The sequence below is a fragment of the Callithrix jacchus genome, chromosome 2, assembly GCF_049354715.1.
Source record: "Callithrix jacchus isolate 240 chromosome 2, calJac240_pri, whole genome shotgun sequence".
Classification (NCBI taxonomy): Eukaryota; Metazoa; Chordata; class Mammalia; order Primates; family Cebidae; genus Callithrix; species Callithrix jacchus.
Genome location: NC_133503.1, coordinates 16,748,475 through 16,772,094, shown reverse-complemented (window position 1 = coordinate 16,772,094; position 23,620 = coordinate 16,748,475). Strand labels below are relative to the sequence as shown.

At 40.9% G+C, this 23,620-nt stretch overlaps 1 protein-coding gene across 9 annotated transcripts in view; it reads right to left on the bottom strand.

The window, feature by feature from the left end:
- LOC100405928 (E3 ubiquitin-protein ligase RNF216) overlaps positions 1–23,620 on the bottom strand; it is a 157,052-nt gene that overhangs the window by 130,749 nt on the left and 2,683 nt on the right. For all 9 annotated transcript variants that reach the window (XM_078357873.1, XM_078357883.1, XM_078357898.1 and 6 more), the window contains exons 2-3: positions 14,651–14,786; positions 7,825–7,958 (exon numbers count right to left, since the gene is read on the bottom strand). In XM_078357873.1, the coding sequence (XP_078213999.1) occupies positions 7,825–7,958; positions 14,651–14,717 (201 nt within the window). In that variant the 5' untranslated portion in view covers positions 14,718–14,786. The remainder of the gene's footprint in view (positions 1–7,824; positions 7,959–14,650; positions 14,787–23,620) is intronic.

Genomic DNA, 23,620 nt, shown 5'->3' with positions numbered 1-23,620 from the left:
TAAGGACAGAGGACTGGCCTTACAAACATCCTTTTCTGATAAACTACTACATACAGATCTTAAGCCAGTTTCTGCCAGCTTACAGAGGCTACACACAAACAGTCTTTGTGCCCTATAGTTCACCTTTTGAAGGAAAAAGCCGAATTCCACCTCATTTAAATGCTGAAACACCACCTTAGGAAAGCTCTGGTAAGTATTTGGCAGCCCTGAAGTCAGTAACTAATTAAGAAAAAAGCTGAATTGAAAAGACTGCTGGCCAGGCGTAATGGCTCACACGCTTGTAATCCAAGCACTTTGGGAGGCCAAGGTGGGTGGACCACAAGGTCAGGAGTTCAAGATCAGCCTGACCAACATGAAGAAACCCCGTCTTTAAAAAAAAAAAAAAAAAAGACAAGACTGCCATGGAACTAAATCAGTCTCCAAAACATGACTTTCTGACATTTAGCTATTTTGAAATTCTTTGTAAAAGAAACTTGTATCTGCCAAGTATGGTGGCTTGCGCTTGTAATCCCAGCACTTTGGAAGGCCAAGGTGGGCAGATCACGAGGTCCAAAGTTCAAGACCACCCTGGCCAACATGGTGAAACCCCGTCTCTACTAAAAATATAAAAATTAGCTAGGCACAGTGGTGGGCGCCTATACTCCCAGCTACTCCGGAGGTTGAGGCAGGAGAACTGCTTGAACCCATGAGGCGGAAGATGCAGTGAGCTGATACCATGGCACTGCACTCCAGCCTGGGCAACAAGAGCAAGACACCATCTCCAAAAAAAAAAGAGAGAGAACTTACATCTATAAAGAAAATCTCCATTTTTAAGTGTCTCTGCACCTAAATCACTGGAAACATTTATAATGAAAAGGACACTGGCTTAAAATCTGTATAACAAATCTAACCTTTGTTTAAGATGCTTTTCCTAGCGATGTAGGGTTGTTTTTTTTTTTTTCTGAGACACAGTATTGTTCTGTTGCCCAGGCTGGAGTGTAGTGGTGCCATCTTGGCTCACTGCAACCTCCACCTCCTGGGTTCAAGTGCTTCTCCTTCCTCAGCCTCCTGAGTAGCTGGGATTATAAGTGCCTGCTCCCATGCCCAGCTAATCTTTGTATTTTTAGTAGAAATGGGGTTTCACCATGTTGGCCAGGCTGGCTTTCAACTCCTGACCTCAAGTCATCTGCCTGCCTTGCCTCCCAAAGTACTGGGATTACAGGCATGAGCCACTATGCTCGGCCAGCATCTAGTCTTAACTGGGCCTTTACCTTTGCCTTTCTTTGTTTGGTCAAATTAGTATAGTGTTTCGATCTAAGTTTTGTAAATTGTATACCTTTTTTCATCTGGGAGTCATCTCTGTGGAAGTGCAAACTGAGTGGTGTCAGATTAAAATTGCTTGAGGGCACTGTAATAGGTGATCGAAGGACTGATGGTGTAAAGAGGGTATAGAAACTATGTTTACTTTTAAATGACAGGGTCTGAACTGCCAGGGCCAACTTATATGTGGATTTTCTTCTACTTGCAACACCTAGTCTCTTCTTTAGCCAACTCAATGCGAAGACCACTCAGATAACGACCTTTATAATGACGCACTGCAACTGAATGAATAGTTAATATATCTTCCTTTTGTTTTCCCCTGAGATGGAGTCTCACTCTGTTGCCAAGCTGGAGTGCACTGGAGCGATCTTGGCTCATTGCAAGCTCCACCTCCAAGGTTGAAGCAATTCTTTCCCTCAGCCTCCTGAGTAGCTGGGATCACAGGTGCTTGCCACCACACCCAGCCAATTTTTGTTATTTTCAGTACAGATAGGATTTCACCATTTCTGCAAGGCTGGTCTTGAACTCCTGACCTTGTGGTCTACCCACCTTGGCCTCCCAAAGTGCTGGGATTATAGGCGTGAGCCACTGTGCCTGGCTTCCTTATGATTTTCTTCATCTTTTCTCAGCTTACTTAAGAATGTAGTATATTTTATATATATACATACATATATATGTATATACACAAAATATTACATATATTATTTTACACACACACACATACACGTATATATTAGGCCACAGGACACATATATGCATATATGGCCAGTCCTCTGTCCTTATAAGAGTTGTACTGGGTTTCTGGGTGTATATATACACACACATATATAATATATATATGTGCTATACAATACTACATATATATAATATACTAGCTAAAGTATGTTAACCAACTATGTTATTGGTCAACAGTATACTATTAATAGTTGAGTAGTTATTAAGTAGTATTAAGGAGTTAAGGCTTTAGTCAACAGCATGCTTTTAGCAGTTAAGTTTTTGTGGAGTCAAAAGTTATATGCATATTTTAAACTGCACAGGGGTCAACACCCCTAACCACCATGTTGTTCAAGTGTAAACTGTATTTGACAACTGGCAAAGAAATCTTAATGAAGGCTGTAAGATCTGCTTCTCTGTGTCTCCGTGTCTATACGTGCATTATGTATGTGTGATATTTCTCTACCAAAATACATGAGAGAACTCTGATAATTGGTTTAAGGAAAAAGTAAGCTATTCAATCTTTTATCAGAAAAACAGGACCTAACTCCAATGCCTTTTAGTTCACATGAGTTGAGTATTTTTGACAAGACCATTCGGAAAACAGTTGTATGTCTTCTGATCAGTGAAAATGCCCACCATGAATTTATCTTTTTTTTGAGACAGGATCTCCCTCTGTTGTACAGGCTGGAATGATATCAACAGAGGGTATCAAGGCAAATCAGACCCCTCCCTAACTGATTTACAACCCAGAAACCCAGTACAACTCTTATAAGGACAGAGGACTGGCCTTACAAACATCCTTTTCATGGTTCACTGCAACTTCTGTCTCCTGGGTTCAAGCTATTCTCCTGCCTCAGCCTCCTGAGTAGCTGGAAGTACAGGCATGTGCAACCACACCTGGCTAATTTTTGTATTTTTAGTAAAGACAAGTTCTTACTATGTTGATAAGGCTGGTCTCGAACTCCTGACCTCAAGTGTTCCACTCGCCTCAGCCTCCAAAAGTGCCGGATTACAGGCATAAGCCACCGTGCCCGGCCTATATAGATGCTTTTTATATTCCAAAAATTATATGAAGCGCCTAGAAATCTGGTATGTCTTGGTATAAATGCTACCAGTCATAATTTTGGTTCAGAAATAACTAAATCTCCTTGTCAACTGTGTCATTATTATAATGAACTCTCATCAGGTTTTTAGCCATGGCTATTTTAAGTCTTGCTATCCACAGTTACTCTGTTCTGACACTTTTTCTGAAAACTCTTTGCAACCAATTATAATTCTAAAGTGCTGTGTCTTAAAAGACGTATATGGGAAAAATGAAATGAACTCTAACGAATACAGGTTTGAGTTCATACTATTGAACTGAATATCTAAAATTCTAATAAATTTGTGTAACTGCTAATCAAAATCAAACAGCAAAAATTACACGAGACTGAATTGATAAAGAAGAATAACCACTTTTTATGGCTTATTTGAAACACTGCTGGTTCTTTTAATGTTTTGTTTTCCAGATTTAAGGAAACTGTTTTAAACTTTTTATAACTTACAGCAATTTGGTTAAGTACATATATATACGTGTATATATATATATGTGTATATATATATATATATATATATATATATATATTTTTTTTTTTTTTTTCAGACGGAGTTTCGCTCTCGTTACCCAAGCTGGAGTGCAATGGCGCAATCTTGGCTCACCGCAACCTCTGTCTCCTGGGTTCAGGCAATTCTCCTGCCTCAGCCTCCCGACTAGCCGGGATTACATGCACACACCACCACGTCCAGCTAATTTGTATTTTTGTTTTAGTGGAGACGGGGTTTCACCATGTTGACCAGGATGGTCTCAATCTCTTGACCTCGTGATCCACCCGCCTCGGCCTCCCAAAGTGCTGGGATTACAGCCTTGAGCCACCGTGCCGGGCCTAAGTGTATTTTTGTAATAAAAATAAAACATCTCTTTTCTTCCCAACAGGATCCTTCAAGAATTTGCAAACTATTCAGGACTATTCTTATTTTTATGGCAATATCATTATTTGCATAAGTTCAATAAGTATTTGTCCTTTAAATAACAGGATACAACTGGAAACTGGTTATGTTACCAAGGCTTCACTGGAATGCCGTATTTCAAAATGTACAAACAATGCCTGGCTTAAAGCATTCCCTGCCTTACAGTGAGTAAATCTGTCTCTTCCTGGCAGGCTCAGGAACCTCCAGATGTTGGATGCAGGAGGCAAAAACTAATGTCTGCCTTGGTTTGCCTTCCTAGCAGAGACATTTTTAAAACTCTAACTTGAGATTCCTTGTCAAAATTTCCAGCAAAGCAAATTTAAATATGTGGTTTTAAATATGTGGTTAGTCAGGCAGACTGGTCTTACTGTGATTATCTTTGGTAGAAATGGGAGTGACTGTAGAGAAGAAAATTACATTTCAAAAGAAAATTCCAATATGCCCGTCAGACTGTAGCCTTGTTTATTAAGTCTTCATTATCTGCCTGTACATTGCACTGAATTCTGAATTCTTTTAGTTTTCTCTAATATCCAGCTACAACTATCCAATGAAGAACTGCTCACTTCCTGAAGCCCTATGAGCTGAAGCTGGACAACTCCATGTAAATGTCAAGGAACAAGTCTCATGCCTAATGCATGGGCCACGTACAGACTTCACTAGGATGGCCAATGCCATAACCAGAGACATTTCACAACTGCCAACCATATCAGAGCAAGACTCCCTCTCATAATAAGACTCTTACCTTCCTTCATTTTTCCTGACTTATGCCTAACTCTCACTTGGTAGGACAACACTGTAGTTCAAATTTCACCATCAGTAGCCTCTGCAGGTAACTTGCACTCCCTGCTTTAATTTAACCCAGTCATGGGATGCTAGATAACCTACTAACTCAACAGAGAATAATCTGTGCAGTTGATGATGCTTCTTGCGGCACACAAATAAATACATCAGGTACTGCACAGCAGACTACTTGGTTACAACAAGGTAGATACCTTGTCTGGCTATTTGATTTTAGTTGGTTCAGTTCACAAGGGCCCTAGCTGAGGAGCATACTCCACCCAAACTCTTGGTATTACCCTCCTCAGAGTCGTAACAGCAGTCTCCCTGGTGTGCTGTATCCCCTTAAAAAGTTTTAAATGTTTTTATACACCAACTTGTCAAACGTCTAATGATCTTGCTCCAGCTAGAACAAGAAAAACAAAACAAACAAAAAAAAAGATGTGTGATAATAATGACACCAGAACCTATAAAGTCTATCCTGGGACCAGAAACCCAAAATGATGGTAGCTGAGAGTGGTACTGATGCCCGAAGGTTTGGTCAGGCCCTGGGTGAAAGCCTGACAGAAAGGGATGAATAGTTACATAAAAATTATAGGAGGCCACGCTGTTTTGGACTAAGTGTCTCTACTAGACCCCAAAAGACCAGACTAAAACTCAAAATGCAGTCATCTATGTAGGTCTCGTTACTAAACCTAAACCTGGGAAGTTCATTTGATCTTCCCAGAATTCGAGAGAAAGAGTGAACAACCAATTTCTTAAACATGGCAGTTTAAATTTTCAACGGGTATCTTATGAATATCCCTCTGCTTTAATCCTTATACAGGAAAGGTGACCTGAAGAAGCCTCATATTAACTAGTCAAAACAAGTTTTCTCTTTTCTGTCTCCCTGTCCCAAACTGACAAGAAAAGTAACTTTGAAAGGACTTTGCTTCTGCTCTCTTCAGCCCTTCTCTGTCTATAAAGCCAACCACTTCTGCTCAGCTCAGTGGAACACCTACTGAATTTTATGGAGAAGTGTTGCTTGGTTCTAGAACCACAATAAAGCCAACTAGGATCTATAAACTGGGGGGAAAAAAAAGGCAACAGACTTGCAGTTTAAAAAAATAGGACTTTTTCCTTTTTGAGAAGGAGCTTTGCTCTGTTACCAGGCTGGAGGGTAGTGGTGCAATCTCGGCTCACTGCAACCTCTACCTCCCAGGTTGAAGTAATTCTCTGCCTTAGCCTCCCGAGTAGCTGGGATTACACGTGCCTGCCACCACGCCCAGCCACCTTTCCCCTTTCTCTGGGCTGTCACAAATCCTCCCCTGCGCCCCAGCAACACACCTTGGACCCCCCAGGCTGGCTGCATGCCCCACACCTGGGTCAGGCCTCTCACAGGGACTCTCCTACCACTGTAATAAAGAGGAGAAAGCCTCACTGTTAGGAACAAGCTGCCTTAGAAAACCTCCTCAGTGCCAGCTGACCCTTTTCCCCCACTTTGATTGCTCTGCAGCTGCATTCCTGAACCCCTACCTAGGCATCACATCAAGGCTGTCAGTCTAACTACGATTAAGCAAAGCCTGATTAAAGCCATCAAGGCAACTCGAGGGAGGATGGATTTTTTTTGTATTTTTAGTAGAGACAGGGTTTCACCATGTTGGCCAGGCTGCTCTTGAACTCCTGGCCTTGTGATCCACCTGCCTCGGCCTCCCAGAGTACTGGGATTACAGATATGAGCCACTGTGCAGGGCCAAAAAAAAAAAAAAAACCAGTTTAAAACTACAATAAAAGGGCTGGGTGTGGTGGCTCATGACTGTAATCCCAGTACTTTGGGAGGCCCAGGCTAGCGGATCACAAGGCCAAAAGTTCGAGACCAGCCAGGCCAACATGGTGAAACCAATCTCTACTAAAAATACAAAAATTAGCTGAATGTGGCAGCACACACCTGTAATCCCACTACTCGGGAGGCTGAGACAGGAGAATCCTTGAAACTGGAAGGCGAAGATTGCAGTGAGCCATAATTATACCACTGCACTACAGCCTGGGTGAAAAAGTGAAATTCCGTCTCAAAATAAATAAATGAATAAAAGTACAATGAAAGAAAAAATGCCATTCACAAAAGCAACAGAAAAGCCGGGTGCAGTGGCTCATTCCTGTATTCCCAGCACTTTGGGAGGTCAAGGTGAGCGGATCATCTAAGGTCAGGAGTTCGAGACCAGCCTGACTAACACGAAGAAACCCCATTTCGACTAAAAATACAAAAAAAATTAGCCGGGAGTGGTGGCGCATGACTGTAATCCCAGTTACTCAAAAGGCTGAGGCAGGAGAATCACTTGAACTCAGGAGGTGGAGGTTGCGGTGAGCTGAGATCATGCCACTGCACTCCACAGACTGGGCAACAAGAGCAAAACCCCGTCTCAAAAAAAAAGGCAACAGAAATTATAAAATAACCAGGAAAAGCAAAAAATGTTTAAGATCTATATTAAGAAAAATTCAAAATGCTTTCTATCTGAGGAATAGAAAAGACAGCTTGACTACATACAAAGACAACATTTTTTCTTGCTTAGAAAGAGAAGTATCATAAAAACTGCTCTATATATAAGATTTGTTTCAGATTAGGCAAACTGATTTTATATATACACAAGTCTACTTTTATTTTGGAACTAAAAAAGTTGATGGTAAAATCCATATAAAAATTTAAGTGCAAGACTATCCAGGATGATTCTGAAAACTGGGATAATATGGGGAGAATGAACCCAATCCAACAGTAAAATATACTACAATGTTGTGGCAAAGACAACAGTGCAATCTGGTGCATTAACATTCAGATGAAACAATGGTGCAGAGATTCAATCCAAAAACAGACTGAAACATACAGCTTCTAAATCTAAGGGTACATGAGGTAGAATGGAAAAGGGTCTGTTCTCAGAACAAGTTCAAGAGGCGCTCTCAGCTATTCTACAAAAAGGCCCACAAGAGTGGCTGAAAAATCAGATCACCAATTTGCAATTATGTCTCCTTGTATGTTTAAAGAAAACTCACTTCTGTCAGGATGACATCATCATCCAGGTCCTCTTCTTCATGTTGCTGAGGAGCTGGGGTGACCAGCATTGGAATCCCTTCCTCATCTGAGGAGTCAGATATGGTGATGGGCCCATCTCTGAGATTGATCCACTCTACAGGAAAGCAGAGAACACTGTTACCGGGACGCTGGCACTATCACATCCAACCCTTTAAGTTTGTCCTGACAAGGGTACAGCCTAAAGCCAAGTTCATGGCTACTAGCGTGTTCACTTAGCTCCTCAAGCAGTCCCTGCACTTAAGCATTAACAGCCATGTTTCTATGCTGATTTCTGTAAATAACACATTTTGGGAACTGCTAGAGAAGATCCGACAACTACTATGATCAATATTATCAACTTGTTCTCATACTAGGCTGGAGAAATCTGTTCGTAACATTTTCTTGACTGCGAATTTCTTTAAAGTAAAATAATGGTCTCTCAATCCATCTCCATTCCTCTGAGGAATAAAAGGTTATTTTATTTAAATTGCTTGGTCTGAAAAAATTATCATGCAAAAATAGTAAAACTTTATTTAAAATATTGAAATTTGTTCAGCTTAAACATAAACTTTAAGAATCATTTAAGCAAATGTGCTTCAATACTTTAGTCAAGCACCCATGTAGCATCTATGACAGTGAGCAACTTAATTTTCCTAGTTTCCTTTTAAATAGGTACTATAACCATCTAGATGCAGTAATTCTATTCAAGGTTTTTACTTCCTTTTATCAATTTGAAAACAGGCCAGGCAGGGCATGATGGCTCATGCCTGTAATCCCAGCTGAGGCGGGTGGATCACGAGGTCAGGAGTCCAAGACCAGCCTTCCCAAGATGGTGAAACCCCATCTCTACTAAAAATACAAAAATTGGCCAGGCACGGTGGCAGGCGCCTGTAATCCCAGCTACTCGGGAGGCTGAGGTAGGAGAATCGCTTGAACTCGGGCAGCAGAGACTGCAGAGAGCTGTGATTGTGCCACTGCACTCCAGCCTGGGTGACAGAGTGAGATTCCATCTCAAAAAATAAAAAAATAATTAAAAGAACACAGCATGGTCTACAAATCAAGTGTACAGTTCTGTGAATTAATACAAAAGAGCCATCTGTGCATAATCTTCACCACAAGATCAGGAAATATTTCTAGCACATTAGTAGTTTCCGTATGCTTCCCATCTCCCAATCTCTGCTCTCTTTTCGTCCCCAAAGGGAGGATTTCTAATTACACAGATAAGTTTTGCATGTTTTTGAGTACATATTCTTCTCTGCTTGGCTTTCTTGCAAATAATCTTTGAGATACATCCGTATCGCATGCTGCTGCAATACTTTGTTGTATATAACACACTATATGAAGTTAACATAAATTATTCATTCTTCTGTTGATAGACATTTGAGTATGTGGCAGTTTAGGCTATTGTAGATAACGCCATTATGAACATTCTTGTGCAAGTCTTTGGTGTACTCATTTTAGTTGGATATATTCTAGGAGTGGAAATGCTGAGTCATGGAGTAAGTATATGCTCCATTTTAGTAGACAACGCTAAACAGATTTTTCAAATTGGACCAATTTACACTCCCATCTGCAGTGTAGAATGGTATGTTGCTTTACTTCCTTACTGGAAGGCAACCATGTACATTCATTTATATACTGTCTATAGCTGCTAATATGCTTTGGCTGTGTCCCCACCCAAAATCTCATCTTGAACTGTAATCCCATCATCCCCACATGTCAAGGGCAGGACCAGGTAGAGGTAATCAAATCACAGGGGCAGTTTCCCCATTCTGTTCTTGTGATATTAAGTCTTGAGGTATGTGACGGTTTTATAAGCATCTGGCATTTCCCCTGCTTGCAGTCACTCCATCCTGCCTCCTGAGAAGGTACCTGCCTCTCCTCTGCCTTTCGCCATGATAGGAAGTTTCCTGAGGCCTCCCAGCAATGTAAAACTGTGAGTCAATTAAACCTCTTTCCTTCATAAATTACCCAGTCTCAGGTATTTCTTCATAGCAGTGTGAGAGCAGACTAATACAGTCGCTTTCATGCTACAATGGTAGAGCTGAATACTTGCAACAGAGACCACACGGCCTGCAAGGCTACAGTATTAACTACTTAGCTCTCTAAATTTGCTGAGCCCTGGTTGTGGGTACTAATTTCTCAGCTTTTCTTCTCCCTTTTTTCCCCCAGACTGGGTCTTGCTCTGTTGCCCAGGCTGGAGTGCAGTGGTGCAATCTCAGCTCACTGCGACCTTTGCCTTCTGGGTTCAAGTGATTCTTGTGCCTCAGCCTCCTGAGTAGCTGGGATTATAGGCTTGTTACACCATGCCTGGCTCATTTTTGTAATTTTAGTAGCGGTGGGGTCTCCCCATGTTGCCTAGGATGGTTTGTTTGTTTTTTTGCGACAGGGTCTCTTTTTCTCGGTTGCCCAGGCTGGAGTACAATAGCATGAATATAGTTCTCTGCAGTCTTGACCTTCTGGGTTCAAGTAATCTTCCCATCTTGGTATTCCAAGTACCTGGGACCTGGTTGACCCAAGACCACCATGTCCAGCTAATTTTTATATATATAATTTTTTGTAGAGATGTGAGTCTCACCACATTGCCCAGGCTGGTTTTGAAATCCTAGGCTCAAGTTATCTTCCCACTTTGGCCTTCCAAAGTGCTGAGATTACAAGCATGAGCTACTGTGCCTGGCTGACCTTTACTTCTTGTCCAACGTATTTTAGGCCATAAGTTTTCTTTAAAACATGGCATTAGATGTATCTCATAAATGTAATAGACCATATTTTCATTATCATATCATTCAAAATATTTCTAATTTTGATTTCTTCTTACGCTGGGTATAGAATCCCACATATGTTTATTACATTTGTTGACCATGTTCTTCCAATCTTCTATATTCATACAAGTGTGTGTGTGCTTACTTTTTCAGTTACTCAAACAAGTCTTAAAAATCCCTACTATAATTGTACATTTGTCCAATTCTGTTTTTAGATCTGCCATTTTTGCTTTGTATAGTTTTATATCATGTTACTAAGTATACAGGGATTAGAACTACGTTATCTTCCAGTACAATGAGTCTTTTATCATTATGAACTCTATCAATGCTTCTGGCTGGAGTTTCTATCAGTTTTATCTGATATTACACAGACATATCACCTCTTTCTTCTTTTTCGCTATTTGCATGATGTACCTTTTTTCATTCCTGACAAAATTTTTAAAAATCTTTATTTAATCTTCATTTCTAAGCCTATTTCCACTAGGTATAAAATCTAGATGAGTAGGTAAAAACACTATATAGCAATTAAAAAAAAAGAATTACTGATATACGCAGTAACAGGGATGAATCTCAAAAACATTATCGTTCACAAAATAATTCAGGTATAAAGAATATATACAGTATGTACATTTACATGAAATTACAAAGTGAAAAAAAGCAGATTAGTGGTTTTCTCAGGCCTAAAGTGGGGTAAGGACTGACTGCAAAGAGGCACAAGGGAATCTTGTTGGAGTGATAGAAAATGTACTATATCATAATTCTGGTGGTATATTCAATTTGTCAAAACTTATTGAACTATAAATTTAAAAAAAAAAAGCTACAGAGGTTGGTGCATAATAAAAATTGTTAATGTTGGCCAGGAACAGTGGCTCACGCCTGTAATCCCAGCACTTCAGGAGGCAGAGGCAACTGGATCACTTGATCCCAGCAGTTCAAGACCAGCCTGGCCAGGCAATATAGAGACCCTGTCTTCACTAAAGAAAAAAAAAAAAGTTAATACAGCTAATAAAAACAAAATAACACTATACATCTGAAAAAAATTCTCATGATGGGTGCAGAGCATATATAACTCGTCTAACAGAAAAATAGTGGGTGCAGAGTATACATAGCTCGTCTAACAGAAAAATGTATCTCCAAAGTCAGTAATTTTCCAAAAGGAATTAGCTGTTCTTAAAGAAACTGTTCATGTATATTTAAGATCCCATTAAAAAACAACTACATAGAGCAGAAGTCATCTTCTAGTCTTTCAGAAAAACAAAAAACAACATTAATCCGATATACACGTACAAAAAATTTTGAAATGATCATAAATAAGGGTTATAACAAGATTTAAAACTGTCTGAATCCCATAAATTATGGCTACCATTACTACCAAGTTAAAATACACTATTAATAAAATCTTAAAAATTACTCCTACTTTTGTACTCATAATTTGCATAGCTTGAGCAATTTCACTACTCTTGATTTACTTACCTCATAAAATTTACTCCATTTTAAATGCTCTGAAAGCCAAATATACAGTGGACTCTTTGGCAACACTGATTTCAACAGTGTGGGTCAACTGACTTGCAGATTTTCTTCCACTTGTGTCACTCCTGAGACAGCAGGACTGCACAGGCTTTCGGGAGCCTACCCCTTGCAACAGTGTGCCCTCAACGTGAGACATGGAGTCAAAGGAAATTATTTTCGAACTTTAAGATTTAATGACTGCCCTGCTGGGTTCTGGACTTGTGTGGGACCTCTAGCCCATTTCCTTTGGCCAATTTCTCCCTTTTGGAACAGGAATATATACCCAATGCCTGTACCCCCACTGTATCTTGAGAAAAACAAACTTGTTTTTGACTTTACAGGCTCATAGGAGGAAGGGACTAGACTTGTCTCGGATAAGCCTTTGGACTTTTGAGTTGATGCGGGAATGAGTTAAGACTTTGGGGACTGTTGAGAAGGCCCAATTGTATCTAGAAATGTGAGAAGGAGAAGAGATTTGAAAGCGGCTGGGGTGGAATAATATGGTTTGGATCCGTGTCCCTGCTCAAATTTCATATTTCATTGTAATCCCCAACGTTGGAGATGGAGCCTGGTGGAAGGTAAACGGATCATGGGGGTCATATTTCCTGAATGATTTTGCACCATCCCCTTTGGTTACAACAGTGAGTTCTTGTGAGATCTGATTGTTTAAAAGTGTGGCACCTCTTCCTCAACCCCTCTTGTTCCTGCTCCAGCCACGTGAGACACATCTGCTTCCCCTTCCCTTCTGTTGTGATTCTGCTTCCTGAGGACTCCCCAGAAGCAGAAGCTGCTATGTTTCCTGTACAGCCTACAGAATTATGAACCAATTAAACTTCTTTTTTTCTTTATAAATTATCCAGTCTTGGGCATTTCTTTATAGCCAGTCGAGAACAAACTAACACAAGGACCAACCTCCCTTCTTCCTCCTCTTCTTCAGCCCACTCAATATGAGGATGATGAAGATGAAGACCTTTAGAATGGTCCACTTCCACTTAGGGAACACTAAATAAATTTTCTTTCTCTTTTTTACAACTTTCTTAACAACACTTCTTTTCTGTAGCGCACTTTACTGTACGAATACGGTATATAATACATATAACGTATGAAACATGTATTGACTATGTTATCAGTAAGGATTCTAGTCAATAGTAAGGCTGGAGTGCAGTGGCAATTCTCCTGCCTCAGCCTCCCAAGTAGCTGGGATTACAGGCACGCACCACCACATCCAGGTAATTTTTGTATTTTTTAGTAGAGATGGGTTTCACCACATTGGTCAGGCTGCTCTCGAACTCCTGACCTCATGATCCACCCACCTCAGCCTCCCAAAGTGCTGGCATTATAGGCGTAAGCCACCGTGCCTGGCCTGGCCTGAGCCACTGCACCCAACAGAAAATTCACATATTGATACAAATATGCTAACAAAACATGGGCTAAGGGTATCATTTTTGTAAGGTCCAATGTAATTTACTCTCAGCTAGAAAAAAATCATCTTTGTAAACACAAAATATTATCAATGAGAGAAAACAAAACCAGTGTAACCTTTTCCACAGAATTTATAAGTGCAAAAAATGAACATAAGGATTGTATACCTCAGCATGAATTTCTTCCTTTTAGCACAAGTGTAAATGTGAATTCGAACTTAACAGGAAATTTCATAAACATTTAAGAATGTTACAGAAATGCAAGCACTATTCCCTTTACAAATTAATAAAATTCCCCAAAACTTTAAAAATTGTACAACAGGCCGGACACGGTGCCTGATGTCTGCAATCCCAGCACTTTGGGAGGCTGAGGCAGGCAGATCACCTGAGGTCAGGAGTGAGAGTTAGATACCAGCCTGACCATACAGAGAAACTCCGTCTCTACTCAAATTATAAAATTAGCTGGGCTTGGTGGCACATGACTATAATCCCAGCTACTCAGGAGGCTGAGACAGGAGAATCGCTTGAACCCAGGAGGCAGAGGTTGCAGTGAGCCGAGATCATGATCCTACACTCCAGCCTGGGCAACGAGAGCGAAACTCTATCTCAAAAATAACAAAAACAGAAACAAAAACAAAGAAACCCATAGAACAAACAAAAAAAAACATGTTCCAAAATTCCCCTAAAGGCTAAGGCAGAATATTCTGGCAAAAAAAGAAATTAAGCATCATGTGAGGACAAGCCTGCTTCAGCATCACCTGTAGTATTTCAGGTAATAAAGGCCTAGCGGAGCACTCCTTTATAATCACCATGCCTTCAAAAACTGACCCTGACACTGTCTCTTAAGACTCAATGACTGCATACTGGCAGCGTTTCACCACCAAATTAATAGCTTATTAATGTAGTTCTAATGAATGAAGTCTTAGACTTCACTCATGCCAGCGTTATCATCGTCTGATTTAATTCTAGTCTAACCAGTCTTTTTATGTCTAAAAATGAAATGTCTCTGGATTCTAAATGGTATAAAATAGGTTCATTTAAAAAAAGATATAGCTGTAACACTCAAAGAAAAAGCCACAGGGAAAGGGATAAAGTGTGAGCAAACAAAAACGTACCTTGTCCCCGATGGCAGTGAAAGTTGTTCAAGTGAATTACCTCTTCATTGTTGTTTCCTTCTGCCATTTTCAAATGCAGACATGCACATATGCAACTGCTAGTATCTAAACATGGTGACCATCTGCTTCAAAAGGTCTGAAAAGGAATCAAAGAGGAATAGTAAGAATGAGGGAGTATCAAAACTCTTACCATGTATCTGGTCAGGGGAACATATGAAGCTTACGCTGAAAACATTCCTTAAGAAAACATATGCAAGGAAGTGATTTAAAAAACACACACAAACTCAAAACGTATGTCATTAAGCGTATTTGTAAAATACTCATATTAAAGAGACAAAGTACTAACAGAGAATTCACATATTAATATAAATATGCTAACAAAAACAGGCTAAGGGTATTAATAGGCAATTCACAAAAGAGAAAACACAGAACATGCTCCACCTCACTAAAAATCAGGGAAAGGCAAATCAGAAAATGAATTGTTCCGGCCGGACACGTTGGCTCCCGCCTGTAATCCCAGCACTTTGGGAGGCCGAGTCTGGCTGATCGTATCATGAGGTCAGGAATTCAAGACCAGCCTGGCCAATGCGGTGAAACCCTGTCTCTACTACAAATACAAAAATTAGCCGGAAGTGATGGTGGGCACCTGTAACAGCTACTCAGGATGCTGAGGTGGGAGAATTGCTTGAATCCGAGAGGCAGAGGTTGCAGTGAGCTCAGATCGCATCACTGCACTCCAGGCTGGATGACACTCCATCCACTCCACCAAAACAAACAAACAGAAAAAAAAGAATTATGTTTCAAACTGTTAGCGTGGCAAAAAGGCAAGTATGTAAGAAATGGGAAATCTTATACATTGCTGGTGGTGCATGTCTGTAATCCCGTCTATTCGGAAGGCCGAAATGAGAGAATCACTTGAACCCGCTTGCAGTAAGCCAAGATCATGCCATTACACTCCAGCCTGGGAAACAGAGCAAAACTCTCTCAAAAAACAACAACAACAAAAAAAAAAATCAGAAAAAAAGACTCTTCCTAAGAACCACTTAATGCTAATAAGACATGAGTCTCCTTAAGTAGCAGAGAAAAAATAATTGTAAACTTCAAATTTTATGATCCTTAAATTATTTTCAAAAGTAAAGGAAGACAGGGCGTGGGTGCAGTGGCTCATGCCTATAATCCCCCCACTTTGGGAAGCCAAAGTGAGAGGATCCATGGAGACCAGAAACTCGAGACCATCCTAGCAAAAGAGTGAGACCCTATCTCTACAAAAAACTGAAAAAAATTAGTTGGGCATGGTGGCACACATCTGTAATCCCAGCTCAGGAGGACTGCCTGACTCCATGAGTTCCAAGGTTACAGTGAGCTATGATCAACCTACTGCACTCCAGCCTAGGAAACAGAGCAAGACTCTGTCTTAAAAAAAAAAAAAAAGCCTGGCCAGGCACAGTGGCTCAAGCCTGTAATCCCAGCACTTTGGGAGGCCGAGGCAGGTGGATCACGAGGTCAGGAGATTGAGACCATCCTGGTCAACATGGTGAAACCCTGTCTCTACTAGAGATACAAAACATTAGCTGGGCATGGTGGCACATGCCTGTAATTCCAGCTACTCGGGAGGCTGAGGCAGGAGAATTGCCTGAACCCAGGAGGCGGAGGTTGCAGTGAGCCGAGATTGCGCCATTGCACTCCAGCCTGGGTAACAAGAGCGAAACTCCGTCTCAAAAAAAAAGCCTGAGGATGGGATAAAACAATTTTTAGACATGCAAAGACTAAGAGAGTTTACCTCCCACAGATACTCAAAGAGCTATTAAAAAATGAACTTCAAGGCCTGGCATGGTGGCTTACGCCTGTAATCCTAGCACTTTGGGAGGTCGAGGAAGGTGGGTTGCTTAAAGTCAGGAGTTTGAGACCATCTGGACAACATAGTAAGGACTAGCTATACTAAAAATACAAAAATTAGCTGGGTGTGGAGGCAGTGGGCGTTTGTAATACTAGCTACTTGAGTGGCTGAGGTAGGAGCATTGCTTGAACTTGGAAGGCAGAGGTTGCAGTGAGCCAAGATAGTGCCACTGCACACCGGCCCAGACAACAGTGAGACTCCACCTAAAATAATAATAATAATAATAATAACAACAACAATTAGCCAGCCGTGGTGGTGTATGCCTGTAGTCCCAGCTACTCAGGAAGGTGAGTCAGGAGGACTGCTTGAGCCCAAGAGTTTGACACTGCAACGTGCCACCATTATGCCACTGCACTCCAGCGGGTGAGAGCAAAACCCTGCCTCTTAAAAAAACTAAAGACACAAAAAGCATTAAAAAGAAACATGAATCTAGGCTGGGCACAATGGCTCACACTTGTAACCCCAGGAAACCAATCCTTGGGAGACCAAGGTAGGAGAATCACTTGACGCTAGGAGTTCAAGACCAGCCTAGGCAATACAGCGAGACAAAAAATAAAAATAAATTAGCCGAGCAGGGTGGCATGGACCTATACTTCTAGCTACTCATCTGAGATCCTAGGAGGGCCAAATCTTAAGAGTTAAAAACAAAATGAAAACAGACCTAATACAGACCAAACCATGACAGGATCAAGATGATTTGCCAGTACTCTAATTTCCACACCTAAAAAAACTGAAACCACAATGAAGGAATACCATTTGGACCCTCCACTTTTTTCATTCATAATGTCCAGACTTTGATTAAAAAAAAAAAAAAAAAAATCACCAGCTGCGGTAGCTCATGCCCATAATCCTAGCACTTTGGGAGGTTGAGGCAGGAGGATCACTTGAGTCCAGGAGTTCAAGACCAGCCTGGGAAGCATAGTGAGAACTTGTGTCTATTTTTTAAAAAAAAAGCTGGAACCAGTGGCTCATGCCTGTAATCCCAGCACTTTGGGAGGCTGGCAGATGGGGGTGGCTGGATACACACACACACACACACACACACACACACACACACACACAGAGAGAGAGAGAGAACTTAAATTGACGGACCTTAAGGAAACAAGATTAATCCATTTACAGCTGGACAGACTTGAGCAGTACTATCAAACAGCTTGACCTAACTGACACTTTACCCAGTAACTGCAGAATACACATTCTTTTCAAGTGTATAAGAACATTTACAAAACAGATTGTATGCTGTGCCATAAAGCTAGCCTCAACAAATTTGATTTGAAATCATATAGCATGTCCTCTGATGGCAGTCAAAAAAATATAACTAGGAAATTCTGAGATGCGAGAAATGAAGCAACTTTTAAAATCCACATATTAAAGAAGAAATCACAATGAAAATTAGTTAACTATTTTGACTAAATGAACTGAAAGATAATGAAAACAAAACATATCAAAATTTATGGGAAGGAGGTAAAACAGTTATTAAAGAGCAATTTACAGTTCCAAATGCCTTATTTTAAACAAGAAAGAGGCCAGTCATGGTGGCTCATGCCTGTAATCCCAGCACTTTGGGAGTCTGAGGCAGGCGGATTGCTTAGCTCAGGAGTTCAAGACAAGCCTGGGCAACATGGTGAAACACCAACTCTACCAAAAAACAAACAAATTAGCTGGGCATGGTGGCATGCGCCTGTGGTCTCAGCTACTCGGGAGGCTGGGAAGAAATGAATGCTTCAGCTTAAGAGGCAGAAGTTGCAGTAAGCTGAGATCATATCACTGCACTCCAACCTGGGTGACAGAGTGAGACCCATCTCAAGAAAAAAAAAAAAAAAAGACTGAAAATCGGCTGGGCTGGGTGGCTCATGCCTGTAATCCCAGCACTTTGGGAGGCTAAAGTGGGAGCATCAGTTGAGGTCAGGAGTTTGAGATCAGCCTGGCCAACATGATGAAAACCTGTCTCTACTACAAACACAAAAATTAGCCAGGTTTGGTAGTAAGTGCTTGTAGTCGGGAGGCAGAGGAATCACTTGAACCCAGGAGGCAGCGGTTGTAGTGAGCCAAGATCGCACCATTGTACTCCAACCTAGGTAAGAGAGAGAGACTCATCTCAAAAAAAAAAAAAAGGACAAAAGCCAGGCACAGTGGCTCACGCTTAGAATCCCAACACTTTGGGAGGTCAAGGCGGGTAGATCATGAGGTCAGGAGTTTGAGACCGGCCTGGCCAACATAGTGAAACCCCGTCTGTACTAAAAATATAAAAATTAGCTGGGCGTGGTGGTGGGTGCCTATAATGCCAGCTACTCAGAAGGCTAAAGCAGGAGAATCTCTTGAACCCGGGAGGCGCAGGTTGCAGTAGGCCCAGACTGCACCACTGTACTCCAGCAGTGAAAATCAGCTGGGCCTGGTGGAGGCCAAGGCAAACAGATAATGCTTATGCACAGAAGTTTGAGGCCAGCGAGACCCTATCTCTATAATTAAAAAAAAAAAAGATTACTGGGAGAAATTAAATACCAAATAAATGTATTGACATACCATATTCATGGGTTGGACAGCTCCATTTTCTAAAGATGTCCACTCACTGTAAACTGATGTGTAGATTTAATACAACCTTCATCAGGTTTTAAAAACATATACTAGATGACTTTAGAATTTACAGAAAAACAGCCAAGAATAACCAAAGCATTCATAAAGAAAAACAAAAGGAGGATTTATACTAGCAGATATTGTATTAAGTTACTGGAATTAAGACAATGTTCTAGTGACAAAAGAAGGGAAAAACAGACCAAAGGAACAGATTAGATTCTCCTCCCGCCACTCCCTGCCCCCAACAGTGTTGCTCTGTTGCTCAGGCTGGAGTGCAGTAGTACGATCTCAGCTCACTGCAACCTCCACCTCCCAGGTTCAAGCAATTCTCCTGCCTCAGCCTCCCAAGTAGCTGGGATTACAGGCATGCACCACCACGCCCAGCTAATTTTTGTATTCTTAGCAGAGATGGGGTTTCATAATGTTGGCCAAGCTGGTCTCAAACTCTTGACCTCGTGATCTGCCACCTCGGCCTCCCAAAGCGTTGAGATTACAGGCGTGAGCCACACCTCCTGGCCCCAGATTCATCTTTATATGAATGTTTATGACAAAAATAGCATTGCAGAACAGTGAAAACATGAACTTTTACTATATGATGCTGTACTCAAAAGCCATATCTGGGGTGGGAGTGGGGGTAACAACAACTTCCTCATGCTCTTTACCAAAACCATTTTAGATGAACTACAGATTTAAACGGAAAGGTAAAATAAGTTTCTAGAAGATAACAAAATCTCCATAGACTTAGGGGTGAAAAAGATACCCTAAACAGGACATAAACAGTACTATCCATAAAAGAAAAGACTGAAACTATACATTAAAATTAAGCATGTCTACTCACCAAAGAAATTAAGAGTGAAAAGGCAAGCCACCAGGAAAAAATATAAAGACTCTTAACATTTAATTGAAAAGAAAAAAATCCAGGTCAGGCATGGTGGTTCATGCCTGTAATCTCAGCACTTCTGGAGGCCAAGGCAGGCAGATCACCTGAGGTCAGGAGTTCAAGACCAGCCTAGTCAATATGGAAAAATGCCGTCTCTACTAAAAATACAAAAAATATCCAGGCGTAGTGTCGGACACCTGTAATCCCAGTTACTCGGGAAGCTGTGGCAGGAGAATGACTTGAACCCCGGAGGCGGAGGCTACAGTGAGTGGAGATCACACCACTGCACGCCAGCCTGGGTAACAGAGCGAGACTCTGAAAAAAAAGACATATCCCAGGGTAACTTTGGGTCTCTCATGTAAAATAATGTTATTTATAAGTAGCATGGTATTTTTAAAAAATAGGTCTGGTATTAAATTTGAACTGCATCTTATCAACTACTTTTTTTTCCCCCAAATGAGATTTTTTTTTTTGACCACCACTAGCTTCCTTCAACTTTACACTGGAAATCAAAGGGAAATTGGACTCACTTTATAGCCAATTTAGTTGAAATGTCAGGCTTGTAGTTAAGCAGATTACTAGTAATGCTTTAAAAAACTTCTCATGAGTGGCACACCAGTGGCCCCAACCTGTGAGAAGGAAAGAAGTCCAATGATGGAATTTCTACTCTTGACTAAATGTAGGCCTCTGCATCAGGTCATTTAACTCATTCCCTTCATCTGGGCTTCGGATCACATTGGTTTTTTTTTTTTTTTTTTTTTTTTTTGAGACAGAGTTTCGCTCTTGTTGCCCAGGCTGGAGTGCAATGGTGCGATCTCAGCTCACCACAACCTCCGCCTCCTCTGGGTTCAGGCAATTCTCCTGCCTCAGCCTTCTGAGTAGCTGGGATTACAGGCATGTGTCACCATGCCCAGCTAATTTTTTGTATTTTTAGTAGAGACGGGGTTTCACCATATTGACCAAGATGGTCTCGATCTTTCGACCTCGTGATCCACCCGCCTCAGCCTCCCAAAGTGCTGGGATTACAGGTTTGAGCCACCGCGCTCGGCCTTGGATCACATTGTTTATATTGAAATCTTGATTTCACCATGTAGTGAATTAATGGCTCCAGATAAACTGTTTAATCTCCGGGGCTAATGTCCTCATTTATAAAATGAGAATACAGTGGTTTTAAAATTAGTTTCAGGTAGGTAGAATTGTACATGCCCATAGTCCCAGCTTTACTTTGAAAGCTAAGACAAAAGAATCCTTTGAGCAGAGGAGTTCAAGGCTGCAGTGAGCTATGACAGCACCAATGCACTCCAGCATGGGCGGCAGAGGAAAAATCTACCTCCAAAAAAATTCATTAATTTTAAAAAATAAAAACTTAAAAAAATTAAATCAATTGAATTACATATGTAAATTTTTAGCACAGTACCTGACATATACTAAGTGTGACATTATTATGCTGTTTATTAACTATCATTACCTGTGAAACAGAAAAATGGAAATAGCTATTCTTATAAGACTGTGTTGAAAAACAAGTAAGAGAAGCCAGTTTGTATACGGTAAATGCCATCAAGAATGAAAAAAACAAAAACTTCATTTTCCCATTCCAAGTTACTTTTTGTTTTTTGAGATGGGGTTTTGCTCTTGTTGCCCAGTCTGTGAAGTTGCAATCTCACTTCACTCCAACTTCCACCTTCAGAGTTCAAGCTATTCTCCTGTCTCAGCCTCCTGAATAGCTAGGTATTTTTAGTAGAGATGGGGACACAGTGAGCCGACACTGTGCCATTGCACTACAGCCTGGGAAACGAGTGAAATGCTCTCTCAAAAATAAATAAATAAATAAATAAATTAGAATAAGCATAGTACCTTTAACTTAGGGCTCCTAAAACCCAGACTCATCAGGTACAAAGTGTGAATACCCCCTGCTGAGAGATCACACAGAAAGCTCTGACACTACACACAGAGGGAAAGAGCCAGCTGAGCCCAGCCTTTAAGCAGTCTTTGAAGAGGCATGTGAATGAAGGAGGCATGTGAATGGAGGCATTGTGGAAGTGGATCCTCCAGCACTGGCCACCTGTGCTGACAGCATGTACACCAGAGAAAAATGGCCCAGGTGAACACTTCCAAATTCTCCTGACTCATAAAACTGTCAACAAACAAAATTATTCTACGAAGCCAGTAAGTTTTGCGGTGGTTTGTTATGTACTGACAGATAACTGAAACAGAGCTCAGATTTTATTTTCTAGCCAATGGGAAAGCAATGCAATGACAGCTGTGCTTTCGAAAAATCAACCTGGCTGCAACATGTAAGATGGCCTGTAGGAGACAACTGGTGCCAGGAAACCCAGGAAACAAGAGCCAACAGAACCTAGGGGGAGGAATAAAAATAAGAGACACTGACTGCAGGGTTAGAGTCAATGGGATTTGTGTATGTAATTGACCATCAGGGCAGGAAGAAAGGAATCAAAGTTGACCTAGATGCTGAGATCAGGTGACCACAGAAGAGTGATGCTATTAAGGATGAACAAAGCAGATGATGAGTTCAGAGAAAAAAAAACTGTGTTAACTTTAATATGTGGGCAAGATAAGGTAAAATAATATCCATGATTACGATATAATTATGCAAACAATTAGTCTAGAATTTAAAAGCTCTAAGAAACCTATCATCAGTGTATTTTCACAACAGCAAAGATTTTCAATCAAAAATTAAATTCATAATCTTCAGTGGGCACGCTAAATAGTTTAACATAAAACATCAAGATTTTCCTCAACTGTCCATTGAAAATTGGTTTAGAAACTAGGATAGATAAGTACATCCTCATGTGTGGAGGATAAAATCAATTTTTCAACGATCATTTTAGAACTGAATCTTCTGTGACCAAAGGATCTGCTTCTGCTTCTAGCTCAAGTACTGCCTTACAGGCTCCGTCCCTTGACACATTTTCATATAGCATGATTTCTTTTAAACCACAAATCTCACCATGGTAGAACCGAAATCCTTACCATCGCCTACAAAACGCTACCATCACAGGACCCTGCTGACGCAGCGGATCTTACCTCATACCTTCCTTCCCTTTAGCCCCTGCATTCACTATTCAGTAGTAACAATGGTTCAGCTCCTAGAACATATGATGACATGCTCCTTTTTTCCAGTTCAGGCTCTTCCCTAGCTGCACTACTCTTCTTCACTGCCTCTTGGACCAAATTAACTCGATTCATCATTGGGTTCTTTGCTTTCTCCTCAGAGAAAAATTGTTCCTGACTATTCCCTAGATGTTCCTCCTCTAGTCCAATCATACGACGTACCTCATTTCTTCAAAGTACTAACAACAATTTCATATACTTCTTTAGTGCAATTCATATACTTCTATGTGCAATTTCGGTCTCCTCTGCTAAAACTTAAGTTCCAAAAAGTGTTAACACCAAAGTGTTACCTGATCCCAAAGCCCCAGGACATAGCACACTGGCTGGCACATAGTAGATGCTCTTCAACAAATGTACTTTCTGAATAAATAGCACTCACAGGTATTGCAGGATAATCGGTGGCAATGAACTCTGGGTCCAAACTGAGTTCAAGTTCCATGCTGACCCTTACAAGTTTTGGGACTAGGTATTTTTCAGCACCTCAGTT